Below are 16,706 nucleotides of genomic sequence, written 5' to 3' on the forward strand. Positions count from 1 at the left end.
ACCTTTACTACTTTAAAAAAGAAGTAAAATAAAGTTGGACAACTTTATCATAACTTAACAAAGAAAAATGCTATAAAACACACTCACTTTCTGATTATTACATTAAAATCGCACCTAGCGACATTTATCAGTGCCAGACAAATCACAAAACGAACCGAACAGCCATCGAACAGCTGTGATGTCAATACAATTATTACCAGAGTATAAAATAATTTTATTATTCGTTTCATATGACGTTTTATTTAAAAATGTGGAAAAAAAGTATCATATATTACAAAAGTTAATAAATAAATAGTATTTTATCAATATAATCGCATTCAATTATTTACGATAATCATCAGTGTCATGCCACGTAGAAACTATTAGCCACAGATAATATATTTGCCACGATATATTACAAAAATTCATGAACGTGTCTGATCTGGCTTTCAGATTCAGGGTTCGATTTCGTCTTGCCTAATTTTAGGTTATAATTTTGTATATTCTTAGGTGAGATTATAATCTTATTTGAACAATATAATGGCAGAAACTTCCACTGAAAAATTATCAAAAAAGTGAGTATTGTGTGACAGAAACAAGCACAATATGTTTTTCTTACGGACGATATCAGTTTTACCTGGTGCTTTGGTGCACAGAAACAATATTTTTTTCAAAAAATTATATTTATATTCAACACAGAATCCACGGTTGGTTTTTTTACATTTCCTTTAAATTGTCTTTAAGTTGAGAAAATAATTGTTGTTTTACATATTTACAGTGAACTGAAACGGCGTTTGAAAGCCGAACAGAAATTAAAAGAAAAAGCAGAGAAGGCTTCTCAGCAACCTATAAACATAGAAAAAAAATCACCAAAAGAAGATGAAGAAATAAGTCCAAATGAATATTACAAATTGAGAACTGCTGCTGTGGCAGCACTCAAGAATGGTTCCAAGGAAGACCACCCATATCCTCATAAATTTACAGTTACAATTTCACTTGAAGAGTTTATTGAAAAGTACAATAATTTAAATAGTGGAGATGTTCTTGAAAATGTTACTTTATCGGTAGCTGGCAGAATTCATTCTATAAGAGAGTCTGGTGCAAAACTCATTTTCTATGATTTAAGAGGAGAAGGTGTAAAGATCCAGGTTAATTTGTATATTGTAGTTATTAGATAAACATAATACTTAGCAATATGCTGATGTTGCTTTTTTTTAATAGGTAATGGCTAATGCCAAAATGTATGAGTCTGAGGAAAAATTCATAAAGGACACTGATAAATTACGAAGAGGTGACATAATTGGGTGTGTGGGTCATCCAGGTAAAACTAAGAAAGGAGAATTATCTATTATCCCTAAAATAATAAAATTGTTATCTCCCTGCCTTCATATGTTGCCACATTTACACTTTGGTCTTAAAGACAAGGAAACCAGATTTAGAAAGAGGTACTTGGATCTCATATTAAATGATAAGGTAAGTAGTAGAAAGTCATATATGTTTATTTATTTTATTTAAGGGCACTACCAGCTAAAAAGCTGATGCGTGTGTATTTTATGATTTGAAAAAAACATTCAGTTTATGCAATTTATTTTTAAAACTATTCAATGTGGGTGCCATGAGTGCGTGAGATCAAGTGCTTTCAAACATTGTTCAAAAGGTTGATTCCTAAGATAACTGACCATTTTTGTAGCCCTTTGTACAGCGTTTTCACCCGCGTAAGTCCTTATCCCACAGGAATCTCAGGATAAAAAGCCTGTGTTATTCCAGTTGTCCAGCTATCTACGTACCAAAATTTCATTGCAATTGGTTCAGTACTTTTTGTGAGAAAGAGTAAAAAACATACACACATCCTTACAAAGTTTGCATTTATGATATTAGTAGGATAGGTTACAAATGAAGAGCAATGATATTAACACCATTATTTATTCTTAAAATTTTGTGACAGGTGAGACAAACATTTTACACAAGAACAAAAATTATTTCATATGTAAGAAGATTCTTAGACAACCTTGGCTTTTTGGAAATTGAGACTCCAATGATGAATATGATACCAGGTGGTGCTACAGCCAAGCCTTTCATTACACATCACAATGATTTGAATATGGATCTGTTTATGAGAATAGCTCCAGAGTTGTATCATAAGATGTTAGTTGTTGGTGGCTTGGATCGAGTCTATGAAATAGGTAGACAGTTCAGAAATGAGGGTATTGACTTGACTCACAACCCTGAATTTACTACTTGTGAATTTTATATGGCGTATGCTGATTACCATGACTTGATGTCCATTACTGAAAGCATGATTTCTGGGATGGTAAAGAGTATTCATGGCAGCTACAAGGTAAGAATCATATTGTTTTAACTAAATATTATTTTGAACCAAGAATTGGGAGGTTAAGGTAAAATGTTATAGGTGAAATATCATCCTGATGGACCAGAGGGTGAAGAAGTTGAAATCGATTTTACTCCACCATTCGCTCGTGTCCCCATGATTGCTACCCTTGAAAAAGAACTAAAAGTTAAAATGCCACCAGCTGACCAACTTGATACAGCTGAAGCCAATGCATTTTTGAGTCAACTTTGTGAAAAACATGAGGTAAGGTCAGATTGCTCCATCACTGAAACTTAGCAGACAAAACTGACGCTAAATATTGAATCTGATTTGTCATTTAAAATATAAGTACTGTTTTTATTTAATATTGATTTTGTATAGTGCTCATTTTTTATTGGATATCCATTATTGTATTTTTTTGTTTATGCCTTAATTTACAACTGTTAATAAACAAATAGATAAATAAACTCTTATGTACAATTAGGTTGAATGTCCACCACCCAGAACAACAGCAAGATTATTAGACAAACTGGTTGGTGAATTCCTTGAGGAGAAATGTATAAATCCCACATTCATATTGGATCATCCTCAAATTATGAGCCCACTGTCTAAGTATCATAGAGATATTCCAGGACTCACTGAAAGGTAAATTTTGGATAAGGAATACATACTGAAAGCTTCTTGTTATCCAAAAGACTTGAATATTAATGACCTTTATATTACTGATTAATGACTTGTTTACATGAAAGTAAAACTATTTTTTTTGCATTTATTTATCAGTAATAAACAAAATATACTACATAACTATAAATACATAAAAATATTAGTATTCTTTATGATTTTGAGATAACATATAGCTATACAATCCTTATAAATCACATGTGATAAATAATACATAATATTTATTAGTATATAACAATTACTTTAAGGTTTGAACTGTTTGTTATGAAGAAAGAGATATGCAATGCATACACAGAATTGAATGATCCAGCTACACAAAGAGAGAGATTTGAACAGCAGGCAAAGGATCGTGCAGCGGGTGATGATGAAGCACCCCCCACAGATGAGGCTTTTTGTACTGCTCTTGAATATGGTCTTCCACCCACTGGTGGATGGGGGCTTGGTGTTGATCGCCTTACTATGTTCTTAACAGACTCTAATAATATTAAGGTAAGCCCTTATTTAAAAGAAATAAATTATAGTATTGAATATATGACATATACACAATAAACTTTCAATAAATAACATTATTGAATAACATAATTCAATTTTCATGATGGAGTAGTTTACGAACCTAAATTCTGTATTATGAAGATTATGTAACTTTCCAATGTTGTGATAAGTACAATATAAAGATTATCTTATTATTGCTTTTCAGGAGGTACTACTTTTCCCTGCTATGAAGCCTGATGATCCCAATAAACATAACACAGAGGATGGTGAAGACAATCAAACAGCTACTCAAAATGGAGCATAATTTAATAGAATTGACATTTTTGTGTTTCTTCAGAATTTGTTAAACATACCAGTAATAAATATACTTTACCATATTCATTTTAATATTGTTATTTAATAATAATAAAAAACAATACTATGTATGCCTTCACTTTATCATTATTCAGTATATTAATCAATATCATTCAAAACCTGAGTTGAATTGTAATGTTCTCCTAAACTATACATATGCCGATGATAAGAAATTATCAATGAAGGTCCAGGATATTCTTGTCCCTGTTCAATAGCTTCAGGGCCAGTGGCTTGAATAACAGTTATGGGACATTTTAAAATATTAGACAAAGCTCTTATTTCTAGCTGTCCACCCCAAACTTTAGTGTTAATTATGTTATCACAGTATTCATAGAATTCATCATCAGTTAGCATTTCATAAGTATCAGAATTAGTTAAGAAAGGTAGAAATTCATCTTTGTTAGTTCTTATATGAGTTGCAACATTATTTCTTAATTCTTCAACTGTTACATTGATATCTTTTTTTAAAGCGAGTTGATGTGAAATAGCTTTGTATAAACAATCTCCATCTGATGGAATAGAATAAATTGTAAGGCCTTTATCTCTTAGCCGGGAAGAAATTTCTTGAATTTCTTTATTTCTAGGTCCATTGAGATTTTCTTTTTCTTGAAGCTTTATTTGCTCTTCTCGGTCTCGTTCCTGCTGTGATTTTTTGTCCCTGCGTTTTCGGGCCTTAGACAATTTACTTTTAGCAACTTCTTCATTATTTTCATTACTATTTATTTCTTGAATTACTTCATCTTCATTAAGACATTGTTTTTGCGATTCTTCTATCTCTTTTTTATGGCGAATATCAATGTCCATTTCCAACCTAGCAATTTCAGCGGTCAGTTCTTTTTTCCTCGATTTATCATTTTTAGCAACTTTTTTTAATCCCTGTATTTTGGCTTGTAGTTCTTTTCGCTCTTTTTTATGTCTATTCTCTATAGATAAACTGCTAAAATCATCAATATTATCTTCCATGTTATTTCGTTTCTCTAAAAGAGCGTATTTCCTGCGATACCGGTATTAAGACCAAATGGCAATCCTTTAAAATAATGTACAATTCAGAAACTAACCTTCACATAAAATATAAACTAAAAAGACCACTTCTCAATTTCTAAATAATTTCTATGTAATTATTCTGTGTACCTACCTATTTAGTACTTAATTAATAAAACCAGCTTAAATAAAACAATTTCTGTTTTCCATTATAATTTATAATGTTAACTTCGTAAATCGAAAGCTTCTTCTATACTCTTGATTCATTTAAAAAAAATTAATGTCTTACTTATTGATCATAGATAAAAATGTACTCTGTAATGATGTGTTAATTTTGACAATTATTGACAATGAGCTTTCTGTTTATACATTGATGTTTTAAATAGTCAAACTATTTATGCGATGATACAAGGAGTATCCGTTGCGATAGTAGCACCCTGGATCAAGATGGGATGGGGGTAATACAGTAATATGGCCACACCAAATTATAAGCTATATTCGGACTGCGTTACATTAATTTTTATCGTTTTGATTATGTTATATTCACGTTTACCCGAAAATATTTGGATAATATATGAACGTTTCATAAATGATTAGAGAAAATATTTGCTTAATATGTCAAATTAGAGTAGTAGCTGGCTGGCTGTAATGCCAGCTGGCCGGCTGCCTGGAACCGGCTGGTTGCCCGGCTGGCTGCCTAGCTGCCTTAAAGTTATTTGTATGCAACAGGTAAGAAAGTATAAATTCACCTTTATAGTGTGAACATAAAAGCCCATTTACACGCCTGTGATTCGTACAGTAGTTGCATGTAACAATCGTACGAATCACAGATTAAGAAGTGGTTACTATGAAAGTTAAATTAAACAAATGTTGTAACAATTCAATCGATGGGGATGCCGCGTTCTATCCAGGAGCAATCTCAAGCGCTCATTACGCTACACTAAATGTAGGTACGAATCAGATAAGGGACATTATTAAAGATTTAGAAGCAACGATATTATAACAGAAATTACACAATAACGTTTTACACAATAACACTCCGTTTATGCAAAAGCTAAATTATTTGTATTGAGATTTAAAATTCAATTCTATATTTATCTAAAACCTTCTCACAAAAATCCCTGAAAATCCTTATCCCTGAAAAGTATAGGACTATTTATAAAAGACAAGTATCAGTTTTCTAAATGTGTTTCTAATTGGACATCTAAATGATACAGTGAAGGAAGTACCACAACCCCAGAGAAGATCGGCGTGAAATAGCATACTACTGTGTTTCGTTCGGTGAGAGGGGGAGCCGGAGGCCAATATCCTTTTCCTTATCCTTTCCATTTCTTTCCTTTATTCCTCTCGTCTATCCTTTCTTAATCCCTTTCCAATTCGAAGTTGGCAATGCATTTGTAGAGGTGTAAGTTTTGCAAACGACCTTGATCCTCTCCAAATGTTCATGGGCGGTGGTAGCGCTTACCATAAGCGACCCACCAGCTCCATTGCCGATGATAACACAAAAAAAAAAAAAATAGTATAATGCTACGGGAAAGTAGAATAATACGGCTCGTCCTTTAGAAACCATCGTGACTTCTAAATTTTGTATACTAACTCGCTGAATGCTATTGCACTTTCTAAATATTACAGTGACGACTAAATTAAGTCGACTAAATTTAGTGTAGTGTAATAAGCGCATATGTACTAGATATTTGCTAGTTGTAAACTGTAATGGATATCATAAAATCATTGACGTTGACAGATTGGTTTTTCAGAGTCAGCGAATCAAGCTAAGGCCATTTTATTTGAAAATTGTCAAATAAGGAAACTGAAAATACTGTGATTTTGAATTAAATCCTGAGCTTTCTTCAGTTTTTAATATAAGTCATTATAATATGAATCCTTGTTCCATAGCGACTCCCCAACAGGATACAGAAGGCGATGGAAGATGGAATAGTATTGTAAGCTAAGTTATAATAATATTTAAATAATTTTTCTGTATCTTGCGACGTGGTCAGATATACTGATATATTTACAACCGTAAATTTATTGCTTTAAATACAATAAATACTTGATCTTATAGTCATTCATTGACAATATAATGCACAATATACTTATTTTTCATGGATCGTTTTAATTCTAGCATAACAGATTCCTTTCCGATGCTAAAGGAAAAGATGCCGATGTAATCTTCATTGGTGACTCAATTCTTCAAGCATTGGAACATACAGAAGTATGGAACCAATGGTTTGCCCCGTTACACTGCCTTAACTTCAGTATACATAGAGATCAAACACAAAATGTACTATGGCGCATTAAAAATGGTGAACTTGACCATGTAGATCCAAAAGTAAGTGAACGCTTATCAATTAACTTTCATTCTTAAACTATACTTAATTAAACATATTTTTGTTTATAGGTAATTGTGTTACATGTAGGAACAAATAATATAGAACACACAGCTGAACAAATTTGTGAAGGTATCATAGAAATAATTCATACTATTCAAGAGAAACATCCTAGTGTCTATATTGTTATACCAGTAAGTACCTATTAGGTAAAGCTTTAATTTGTAATAGCTATGAATGTAATGTACATAATTTAAACAAATATTTATTTCAGAGTCTTCTCCCCAGAGGTAGACATCCAAATTCATTACGGGAGAAACATGTTAAAATAAATCATTTGTTAAGAGAGAAAGTTGCCACTATGAAAAAAGTAGATATGGTTTCAATTGATAAGGGCTTTATTCAGAGTGATGGAACAATTAGCCACCATGATATGCATGATTACCTAATACCCACAAATGCAGCCTTTCGGAAGGCCTTTGAGCCTGTTCATGATCTCTTGCATCAGTTATTATCTGAAGGAGAACCAGAAATTGACTTGACACCTTCAGAATAAACATTATTATAGTATTCAGGATATATATCAGCTTTTTTTTTGGCAAGCTCATTGTGATTATACAGTAGTACTTATTTATAATTAGCTTTTTTATTATAGGCTTAAGAATTTAATGTGTTGAATAGTTTATATTTCACTAACTAATACATTCCTGGTTTTATTGTGTATTGGCTGTGTATATTTAAGAATATTTGATTTAAAAAATATAAAAATGAAGTAATTACTTATGAAGATAATGATTGTAAAATATTCAACTCATACCAAATGAACTATTTTTGTATCTGCAAACATTTTCAATTGGCTAGTATTATTTCTTATAATAATTTGAAGTAACGGCATGTGATTCATTATCAATTATATCCTAATGGATGTACTGTGTATAGATGCATTTATTATATTATAATTATGTAAACATCAAACAAAGTTGGATCATGATAAGCCTGTTAAAGTAATATAAGTTTTTACTAAATTTTCTTAGAATTTACATGTATGTCACTTCATGTAAGGTTTTTTATTACAAGACTCATTATTACTGAATATGGTAATGCAGTATATGGATTTGGCTTAATATGCAACATTTTTTATGAACAAAAAAGCTGCATATTAATATTTTGCAAAGATGGTTTTTCAACACCTATGGAAACTCATTTCATATTAAGTATTTTACAAAGTGTTATTATTTCATATTTGTTTTAACATGTATTGATTTAGGAACAATTAGCTATTGGGTCAGTTATCAGAATTAAAATATTTATTGTTATCAAGAAAAACTGCCATGTAATTAACCTTACTGAAAAATTAACTTGTATTGACAGGGTTATGTACTTAATATTATATTAATTATTCTTGGTATATATGTAACTGAATATGTTTGTAAACATACTATGATTGAATTTGAATTTGATAAAATAAATTTATGAATATCTCAAGTACATAAAAGACAAATAATATTTGCTTATAAATTTTACTTCTCTAAAACTTTTCACAGAGTGAATTGTCATTTAACCAAAGAATTAATTTTACCAAAGGTTGAATTTAACAAAAGACATTGAAAGATATCATAAAGGGTTGTTATGAGCAAAATCTCACCAACAGAAATAGTAAAAAATATTATTCCTCAATGAAAACAACTTAATAATTAGGCAAAAAATGTTTTCAATTCAGTTCATAGAATAATAAATGCATTGTGTTGAGATATTAAGGTATGGTATGGTAAACAGTGATAATTTGTTTTTCCAGTGTAAAGTTTTACAATTTCATAATATACTACTGTAGAATTTTAGCTACTCAAGTTGCCAAAATGCTTGAATCTCAAATGTTATTATTTATTTGCATGAATAAGCTTGAAGTAAAAGTGCAATTATTGTTTCTTGTAAATGTGTTTTTATTTTCCTTTAGTCAATAAAAAACAAGTTTTAGTGACCAAATATTTTCCTATTTTTCTACAATATTATTTTGTGTTCTTCTTTACACAATGATTGGATAATATGTTGCTGTTTACTTCAACAATTTATATAAACATAAAACAATTCATTAACCGTATCATATAGAAATATAACATTGACATTAATATTTGTTTAAAAGCCTTTTATAATATAAATGAAAAGGTAATGTTGGGTTTCTCTTTTGCAAGGATAAATCATAAATATTAAAATTAATTTTCTGGAGCTTCTTAAGATAATTTTCTACTGCAGTTGCTGGTAAAAGTATTTGGTGGACTATTTTTGGTACTTTAATAGCTCTGGCCTGAAAAACAAATATATCACATAGATATATTAGATTACATATCAAACAGTTACAAGTGTAATTTATTAGAAAAAAAATATATATCAGCTAGGTAAAAACTGTCATGTAACATACTTTTTGTAAATGGTTATTTGCTCTACTTGCAACTTCAAAAACAACATTCCTCATATCTTCATTATCTATGCCCCTCAATATTGATTCTTGGCTTATTTTGTATTTCATTAAAATATCCATTGGTAAAGAAACAACCTTTTGGTGATTGGATACATGAATAGATCTGTAAATCAGTATAATTGTAGAAGGTAAATGCATTTTTGCTTTTATTTGGATATAATTGATTAGACAAATTATATAATTTTTTTTAGAAAAGATTCAGACAGAGACTAATATTTTTATTATATTAGAATAGAATAAGGTACCTCAATATGTTTGCTATCCCCTGAGCTTTACCTAAATGTGATGCAGCATGGTCTGCATGTACATTGGTTATTCCAGCTATACTAAGAAGAAGGTAGTAGACTGATGAAACAGAGTTTTCTGAGTGTTTTTCTATATCCTCAACAGTGCGAAAGTATTTAATTTTCAGTAAACTACTCCTAGATGATATCAATCTTTCTAAATACATTTGTGGTAGCTTATAACTTTTACACACCTGAAAATGAAATTTGCTAAAAAGTAAGGAATATTGATAATATGTCAAATAAATGTTTATCACTAAGCTTACTTTAAACAATTCTTGAGCAACAGGGTTTGCTGGGATACCAGACAAGTCTTCATTCTTTTTGTATATTGTACCGAGAGCATCAAGCCAAAATTGTAATCTCATAGATGCAATCTGAGGATCTGATGTTTGATCTTGGATTCGAGCAATTTCTGCATTGAATGCTCTAACTACCAATGCTGGTGATCGAATTGCTTTGGTCATAAGTAGAGTTGCCAAATAGTTCTCGTAATCATGCTGTCTATCTAGAAAAGAAACACAAAGTAGCGGAATTGGGAAAAAACAATTATTTCTATTTTAAAAATTCACAATATACGTACCTTACAATATTGGCACAGTAGTTTAGACCATTCTCTTTAACAGCATTATGCGATGCAGGTCTTTTTATAATGCAACCTTTTACTAGGGATCGTGTAACATTAGGATAAATTTTAAACATGGTTGACGGTTGTTTTGCAGGTTATTCAATGCAGATTATTTAATTAATCCACTATTATTAGTACTGCGAGTGGGATATATACCCACTTAGCTTTAAAAGTTTATTTCATAATATACTCATGTGTTTATTATATATTTTAACCCCACCACAACCGACGAAAAGTTAATTTTCCATTTACATAAATATTAAATTGTCAATTTCAGATGTGTCAAATGTGGTTGTCATTTGGTGGGCATTGTCAGTGTTGATAATTGACAGCATTTGACACTGGTAAATAGATAAATCTTTTTGCCATAAGAGGAAAAAAAGAGTTCGTAAGCAGTGATCAAGGCTCATTTTTCTACTTCCTCGGTCGCAACTTTCCCAATTTTAGACTATACCCCAGAAAGTTGGTTTCAACAGGATGGAGCTACTTATCAGTTATCACACGGCTAGAACACTAGAATCTACTCAATGAAAGAGCAGTTCCTGCAAAATATTATGTTACTGATTTTGGGTTGCGACCAAATGTTTTCAAAAATTATTTAGGGGGGCTATTTTAAGAAGAAAAGTATTAGACACAACTAAACCTACTGTATCTCTTGGCTAAACGTTAGACGAGAATTTATTTATTTAGTGGGAAGCCCTTACATATAAAAGTAAGAGATAGACATTGTTATGACACGAGGAACAGAAGTAAAATTGAAATGCCTGTTTTCCGGCTTAGAAAAGTAATAAAATCATTTATGGGACAAGGCATACGCTTATACTATAGAACTCCTCATAGTATTAAATCGTTTAGTAGTACTAAATTCAAAAAATGTATTAGTTCAGAGAGCCTACCATAGCATTAATGAATATATGGAAGTTGACAATCCAAGGAATGTTGTCGCTTAAGAACTAAACGACAGTGCCATCACTGTTGTGTATATACTATTATGTAGAATTGAAATGTTAAATTGATATTATTTTAAAAGAGCAACTACAGAGTTTCTTGTCGGCTCTTCCCGGCAAGCCTTCCTAACTGGTGGTAAATTTTATAACTGTGTAATATGACGATTTAAAAGTACTTCTATATGAAGTCTAGCTGAATTAATAAATGTTTGATTTTGAGTTTGAACACCAGCCTGAATAAGACCAGACTAAAACAGACTTTATATATAGAATTTTTTTTTCGTTGATTATGATTTATGATCCTAAGGATTAATTTGTTTTAAAAATTAAAAGATATGAGAACAAAAAAAATAACAAGAAAAATTCAGTTTATTTCCTAAATTTCATCATTTCAGTTATAACTAAGGAATTAATAGAAACAAAGATTTGCTTCAGCCTAAGGATGAACTGATATATCACTTTCACTCAAAACTTCAATCGTATTTGTTACAGTCACATCATCGTTCTCAATCTCCTTTCTCTTATCTCCATAATCCACATGCTCTTTGCAGAATAAAATTATCCTTTGGCAAGCTTCTCGTAAATATTCTTCAGGTACTGTTAGTACAATTCTCATGTAATTCGGGTATTCAAAACACTGAAAACAATAGGAGTATGTAATAATTCAGAATAAGAGTCGGTGATACCTATGGATTCTACCACTAATTGAGGAAACCGGTTCGATCAAGTATTAAAAGAGTTCTGCGATATATGACAATAATTGTCAATAAAACCAAAACCTCTCATAAGAGTGAGATAAATTGTAATTTGTAGGCTATACGACGACGAATACCGAATAGTGGACTCGGTATTCGTCACAAGGGTTGTATCATTTCAGTGTTATATATCTCATAGCATCTTCATTAAAGTGTAAAAATCTTTATCTTATTTATGCCTAGATATGCGTATATTCTATTTAACTCTGATGCTCAAAAAATGTATATCCTACTAGGTATAAATTATTAGCTTTTCCTTTGTTTCGTCTTTGTCTGATAGAAATCGCTTATTAGCGATAAGACTGCCTTCTGTACCTCAACCCCTGGTATATAATGCCATGCAATGGTGATACATAATGCCGGGAGGAATGTTAAAGTTGAATTTTCATACCATGTAGGCGGACAGAATAAAGGTATGTCTGGTTTTGTACTTACTTTCCCTGGTAAACAAAAGACGGATTGTTCCTTAACAAGACGCTCTACAAATTGTATTTCATTTTTGATAGTAGGGAAAAGTGACATTTGAATACCAATCATCATGTACATGGCGCCTTGTGGCATGATTGGTCGTAGTCCAGGAGCCCTTCGTAATACTTCATATGCAGACTTTGCTTGATTCTGGAAAAAATTGATAACGTTTAACAAACGCTAACAAAAACCTTTGCGATTGTTTTCTTAAAAAAACTTTTAAAAATACAATGAGCAATTTGCCAGACATATCCGAAATATTAATTATGGAAATTACGAGATGTACAAATAAAAAAAAAAGAATATACAGAGTAATTTCGGTACTGGCACTTTAAAAGTTTTTAAGCTTAATACATGCCTACAATAGGTCCTCCGTTAATTCGTAAGTAAAAATATTACATATTTAAAAATAAGAAATTTTTTCTATTCTTTCAAAATTTCTCATTTATAAAGCATTTCAATGCTATAAAACTAAAAATTAAATATTTAAAAATATTTTACCTCAATAAATAAGATAACGTCATCAAAGAAACTCTGTGGTGTGTATTTAAGAATATTCGGAAGTGCTAATTGTACTAGGACACTGGGTCCGAGGATTCTCGTCGCTAAATTATTCAGTCCTTTCCGAATTTCTTTCCCGAATATATTGTGACGATCATGGATTATTACCCACCCCATTCGCCACCCAGGAACTAAGAATCTTTTAGTGAGCCCACTACAAGTCAGTATCGGCACGTCTTTGGATAGCGACGATATGGCATGAAATTTGTGACCAGAAAAAGCAAAATGTTCATAAATTTCATCAGCTATAATCGGCACGTGGTTTCTAGAGGCCACATCTAAGATTTCAACCAAATGATCCTTGTCGTAAACAGAGCCACAAGGATTAGATGGATTTATTACAACAATTGCAGCTGTGTCTTCATCAATTTGACTTTCTAAGTCATCTATATCCACTTTCCATTGTTCGTCTGGCTGAAATTAATTAAATATTAATAGCAAAAAGTTTTATATAATAACACAAACAATATTTATAAGGATATCTCAAATAATAAGACGTAAATAGTGGGTATGCAAATCGAGGACCACAATAAACTGGAAACTTGTTATGCTTCTAGAAACTTGTTAGTTGAATGTATACCTAAGCGATACGTTGGAAAATTTATGTTTTATATAGTTTTGGATAAGTGTGTGTGCTTATTTTTTAAATCTTGTTTCGTTGTCGGTATCATAATATAGTAACATTATTAATAAATCAAGGCCAATATTTACAATCATTTATTTGCAATCTAAAAAGCGGCGTGTAATGTATAAAAACGTTTGAATTATTTACCTATTTTATGCTTATAAGAATGCGAATAAAACAATAATTTTAGATTTTTCAGACAACAACAAAATTTAGAAATATTATAATCATCAGTATTTTTAATATTTTGAGTTGTATGCCTATCTAAAAATAATTCACGTGATTAATTTGATATGTGCATCTATTAACATTACGTGGATATGAAATTGAATTAATGAACCCATAAAACGCCCATTAGTGTAGTTTTTACGTAAATTTGATACCGAAAATTAGGTTATGGATAGAATAGGTGTGCTCCGAAAAGCTAGCAATATTTTATATTGATGTAAGAAGTTTCTTCTTAAAGTTCAAACAATTTAAATTGTTTTCTGGTTAAAGTTGAAAATAACTTACCAATAAATTATAATATTTTACAGTTATTCCCAGCCCTTCAGCTAACGTCTGATAGATCATGAAACCAGGTCGTGGTGCAAGTATGTTCTGTCCGGAATCTGCCAGAGCGGTGATAGCCAGCTCAATTGCATGCGAAGCACCACTAGAGAGAATAACGTCATTAGCGGTAACATTTCCTTGATGCGCGCTGTACTCGGCCACTGCTTCTCTTGCCTCTAAATGACCCTTAGCAGGAGCATATCCTCGGCTTTTCGCTGTTTCAACACTTTCTTTAATAGCTTCCAATACTTGCTCAGGAGGATTTAGGTTTCCAAAAGTTGTCGGATCACCTGTCATCAAAATAAAGTCAATAGTTAACTACGTAATTTAAGTGTTTTATTTTCATAGCACACACATTTCTTACGAACGATATTATTAAAAAAGCTTTATTACGATTCATAAGATATTTCTATTTTTTTTATAACAGAACACTTTTTATAAAGAGTATTGATATTTGATAGTCTATTAATTAAGAATATAAACACATAGAACTTTGTTTGCAACAATTTGCGTCATAAATGCGTATTGCGTATAGCATACCGATTGAAAGAGCGATAAATTCCTTTTGGGGGTTCGGCTCAACAACTAAATTTTCGACGACGTTTCGTATGGTGTTAGTGGTATTACGAGCTAATGTGGAAGCGCGCACGTCCCACTCCTGCCTTCCTCGAGTCCTTCGCGACATGGGCACCAAACTTGAGGTGTATTTAAAACTGCGGCAACACTTGAATTAAGAATAGAGCTTGCCTTTCGATACACCTTACTTTTGTATGAAAACGTTTGACGATCACCAGTTCCCGAGTCGTGGAACTGGTTTGATTATGTATATGAGATGACGACAGAGCGAGTTATTTAAAATATTCCACCCTTGGTCATATACATGAGTAATTTAATCTTCGTTTATAGTAAAACTCTAGTCATCGAAAGTTCTGGTGAAAAGTGAGTGTTTCTGGATTAATCTAAAAGAAAAAAATAAGGAATACTCTTGATATGCGTTGATAGCGTCAAATAATTATTTTTTGTTTTACGTAATGTACACATACATTTTTATCTAAAATCTAATCGATTTTTAACATAAACTAAAACTTACTTACACGAAAAATATGCAAAAACCAGACTAATATAGATGGATGCTTGTTACTCCATCACGCGAAAATATAATATTATACTGGCAAATTGAGAGGATACAAACCTCTCCTATTAATAATATAAATAAATTTAGTCGTCGAAGTCGATGTATTTGGATGGATGCAGTCAGGATACTTACGATTTAATAAACACTTGTAAATATTTTTGTTTTGTTTCTTACTATGGATGACGCATTGGATATTGTATGTAGGATTTTGCATAAATATTGAATGGATAAATGTTTACTAACAATCTTAATTGCTTGTTTACTGAATGGCGATGGTACCTTGCTGGCAGTAAAAAAAACCATAACCTAGCTATAAACATATAAAAAATTCATATGAAATTAACGAAAATTGCTTTGTGGGGTCCTTACATAGAGGGTTAAACCTATTACTAAGACTTCACTGCCGTCTTTTCCGAGTCTCTTTGTACAAAACCCTTAAATGACACGTCTAACACTGGACCGGAGTTCTATAAAAAAATACGTTAATACTTTGATTGATCTTAGGAGCCACGAAATTTTAAGTAATTACTAATTAAAAAGTTATGATTACGATAACTATCACTGTCTCCAAATCGAAACCTAGCAGCAATACAGTTTATAGTTGTATATCTAGTTTGTAACGATACTTATATATGTATTATACTTATTTATATAGTACCATTTAAGTTATATTCCGATTACTTCGTTTATGTATGACAATGCTCAAATATTTGAATATACAGGGTGAGGCATAATCCTACCAAAGTTATAATCACGAAAGTTTGTAACAATGTATGGATGTTTGTTGCAAGATATAAGTTCAAAATAGGTATAATTATGTTATAAAAAATTTACTAGTCATTTAAGTTACTTTAATTTAATTTAATTGTAATAACTGGTTTTTAAGTTTACTAAAGGAGATATGCTCTGCCTCGTATCTGAATCCGAAATGTCTTTAATGTATGTAATTGTTAAATGTAACTTTAGATTTTAACCTGTAGGTTCAGTTTACAAAGCGTAATCAACTTGGATTATAAGATTTTTCAAAAATGCTAGGACTAAAAAAGATAAAGTTCGGGCGATTAAGCTATGGAACGCATTGCCGGAACCAATTAAGAAGGCACAATCTTTAAATGTTTTTAAAACAATG

At 31.2% G+C, this 16,706-nt stretch overlaps 5 protein-coding genes across 8 annotated transcripts in view; 2 read left to right on the plus strand and 3 right to left on the minus strand.

Annotated features, from left to right (window-relative positions):
* Positions 1–5,135, minus strand: part of LOC119840554 (deubiquitinase OTUD6B) — a 22,208-nt gene extending 17,073 nt beyond the window's left edge. Inside the window, exons 1-2 of the mRNA XM_038367252.1 lie at positions 4,971–5,135; positions 3,956–4,862 (exon numbers count right to left, since the gene is read on the minus strand). Coding sequence (XP_038223180.1) covers positions 3,956–4,798 — 843 coding nt within the window. The 5' untranslated portion in view covers positions 4,799–4,862; positions 4,971–5,135. The remainder of the gene's footprint in view (positions 1–3,955; positions 4,863–4,970) is intronic.
* LOC119840522 (lysine--tRNA ligase) lies at positions 398–3,862 on the plus strand. Of its 2 annotated transcripts, none has more exons than XM_038367196.1 (8): positions 398–554; positions 758–1,127; positions 1,201–1,452; positions 1,925–2,317; positions 2,390–2,572; positions 2,793–2,953; positions 3,238–3,478; positions 3,687–3,862. In XM_038367196.1, the coding sequence occupies exons 1-8, from the start codon at positions 520–522 to the stop codon at positions 3,783–3,785; spliced, it is 1,734 nt and encodes a 577-aa protein (XP_038223124.1). In that variant the 5' UTR covers positions 398–519; the 3' UTR covers positions 3,786–3,862. The 2 variants fall into 2 exon arrangements, with proteins under 2 accessions (XP_038223124.1, XP_038223117.1); XM_038367189.1 differs by having other exon boundaries at positions 549–686.
* Positions 5,136–6,543: 1,408 nt separating the features above from the next.
* LOC119840812 (platelet-activating factor acetylhydrolase IB subunit beta homolog) lies at positions 6,544–7,996 on the plus strand. Its single transcript, XM_038367571.1, has 4 exons — positions 6,544–6,759; positions 6,942–7,148; positions 7,218–7,340; positions 7,421–7,996. The coding sequence occupies exons 1-4, from the start codon at positions 6,694–6,696 to the stop codon at positions 7,700–7,702; spliced, it is 678 nt and encodes a 225-aa protein (XP_038223499.1). The 5' UTR covers positions 6,544–6,693; the 3' UTR covers positions 7,703–7,996.
* Positions 7,997–8,176: 180 nt separating this feature from the next.
* Positions 8,177–10,750, minus strand: LOC119839439 (NADH dehydrogenase (ubiquinone) complex I, assembly factor 6-like). 2 transcript variants are annotated; one of them, XM_038365706.1, is made up of 5 exons: positions 10,490–10,750; positions 10,173–10,410; positions 9,868–10,100; positions 9,563–9,725; positions 8,177–9,448 (listed from the first exon to the last, which is right to left on the minus strand). In XM_038365706.1, exons 1-5 carry the CDS (start codon positions 10,606–10,608, stop codon positions 9,269–9,271), a joined length of 933 nt encoding a protein of 310 aa, XP_038221634.1. In that variant the 5' UTR covers positions 10,609–10,750; the 3' UTR covers positions 8,177–9,268. The 2 variants fall into 2 exon arrangements, with proteins under 2 accessions (XP_038221634.1, XP_038221642.1); XM_038365714.1 differs by having other exon boundaries at positions 10,173–10,414; positions 10,490–10,534.
* Positions 10,751–11,832: 1,082 nt separating this feature from the next.
* LOC119839323 (tyrosine aminotransferase-like) lies at positions 11,833–15,265 on the minus strand. Of its 2 annotated transcripts, none has more exons than XM_038365609.1 (5): positions 14,983–15,265; positions 14,404–14,732; positions 13,206–13,679; positions 12,672–12,854; positions 11,833–12,118 (listed from the first exon to the last, which is right to left on the minus strand). In XM_038365609.1, exons 1-5 carry the CDS (start codon positions 15,125–15,127, stop codon positions 11,918–11,920), a joined length of 1,332 nt encoding a protein of 443 aa, XP_038221537.1. In that variant the 5' UTR covers positions 15,128–15,265; the 3' UTR covers positions 11,833–11,917. The 2 variants fall into 2 exon arrangements, with proteins under 2 accessions (XP_038221537.1, XP_038221602.1); XM_038365674.1 differs by lacking the exon at positions 14,983–15,265 and adding an exon at positions 14,836–14,954.
* Positions 15,266–16,706: the final 1,441 nt, after the last annotated feature.

The sequence above is a fragment of the Zerene cesonia genome, chromosome 1 (assembly GCF_012273895.1).
Source record: "Zerene cesonia ecotype Mississippi chromosome 1, Zerene_cesonia_1.1, whole genome shotgun sequence".
NCBI lineage: Eukaryota > Metazoa > Arthropoda > Insecta > Lepidoptera > Pieridae > Zerene > Zerene cesonia.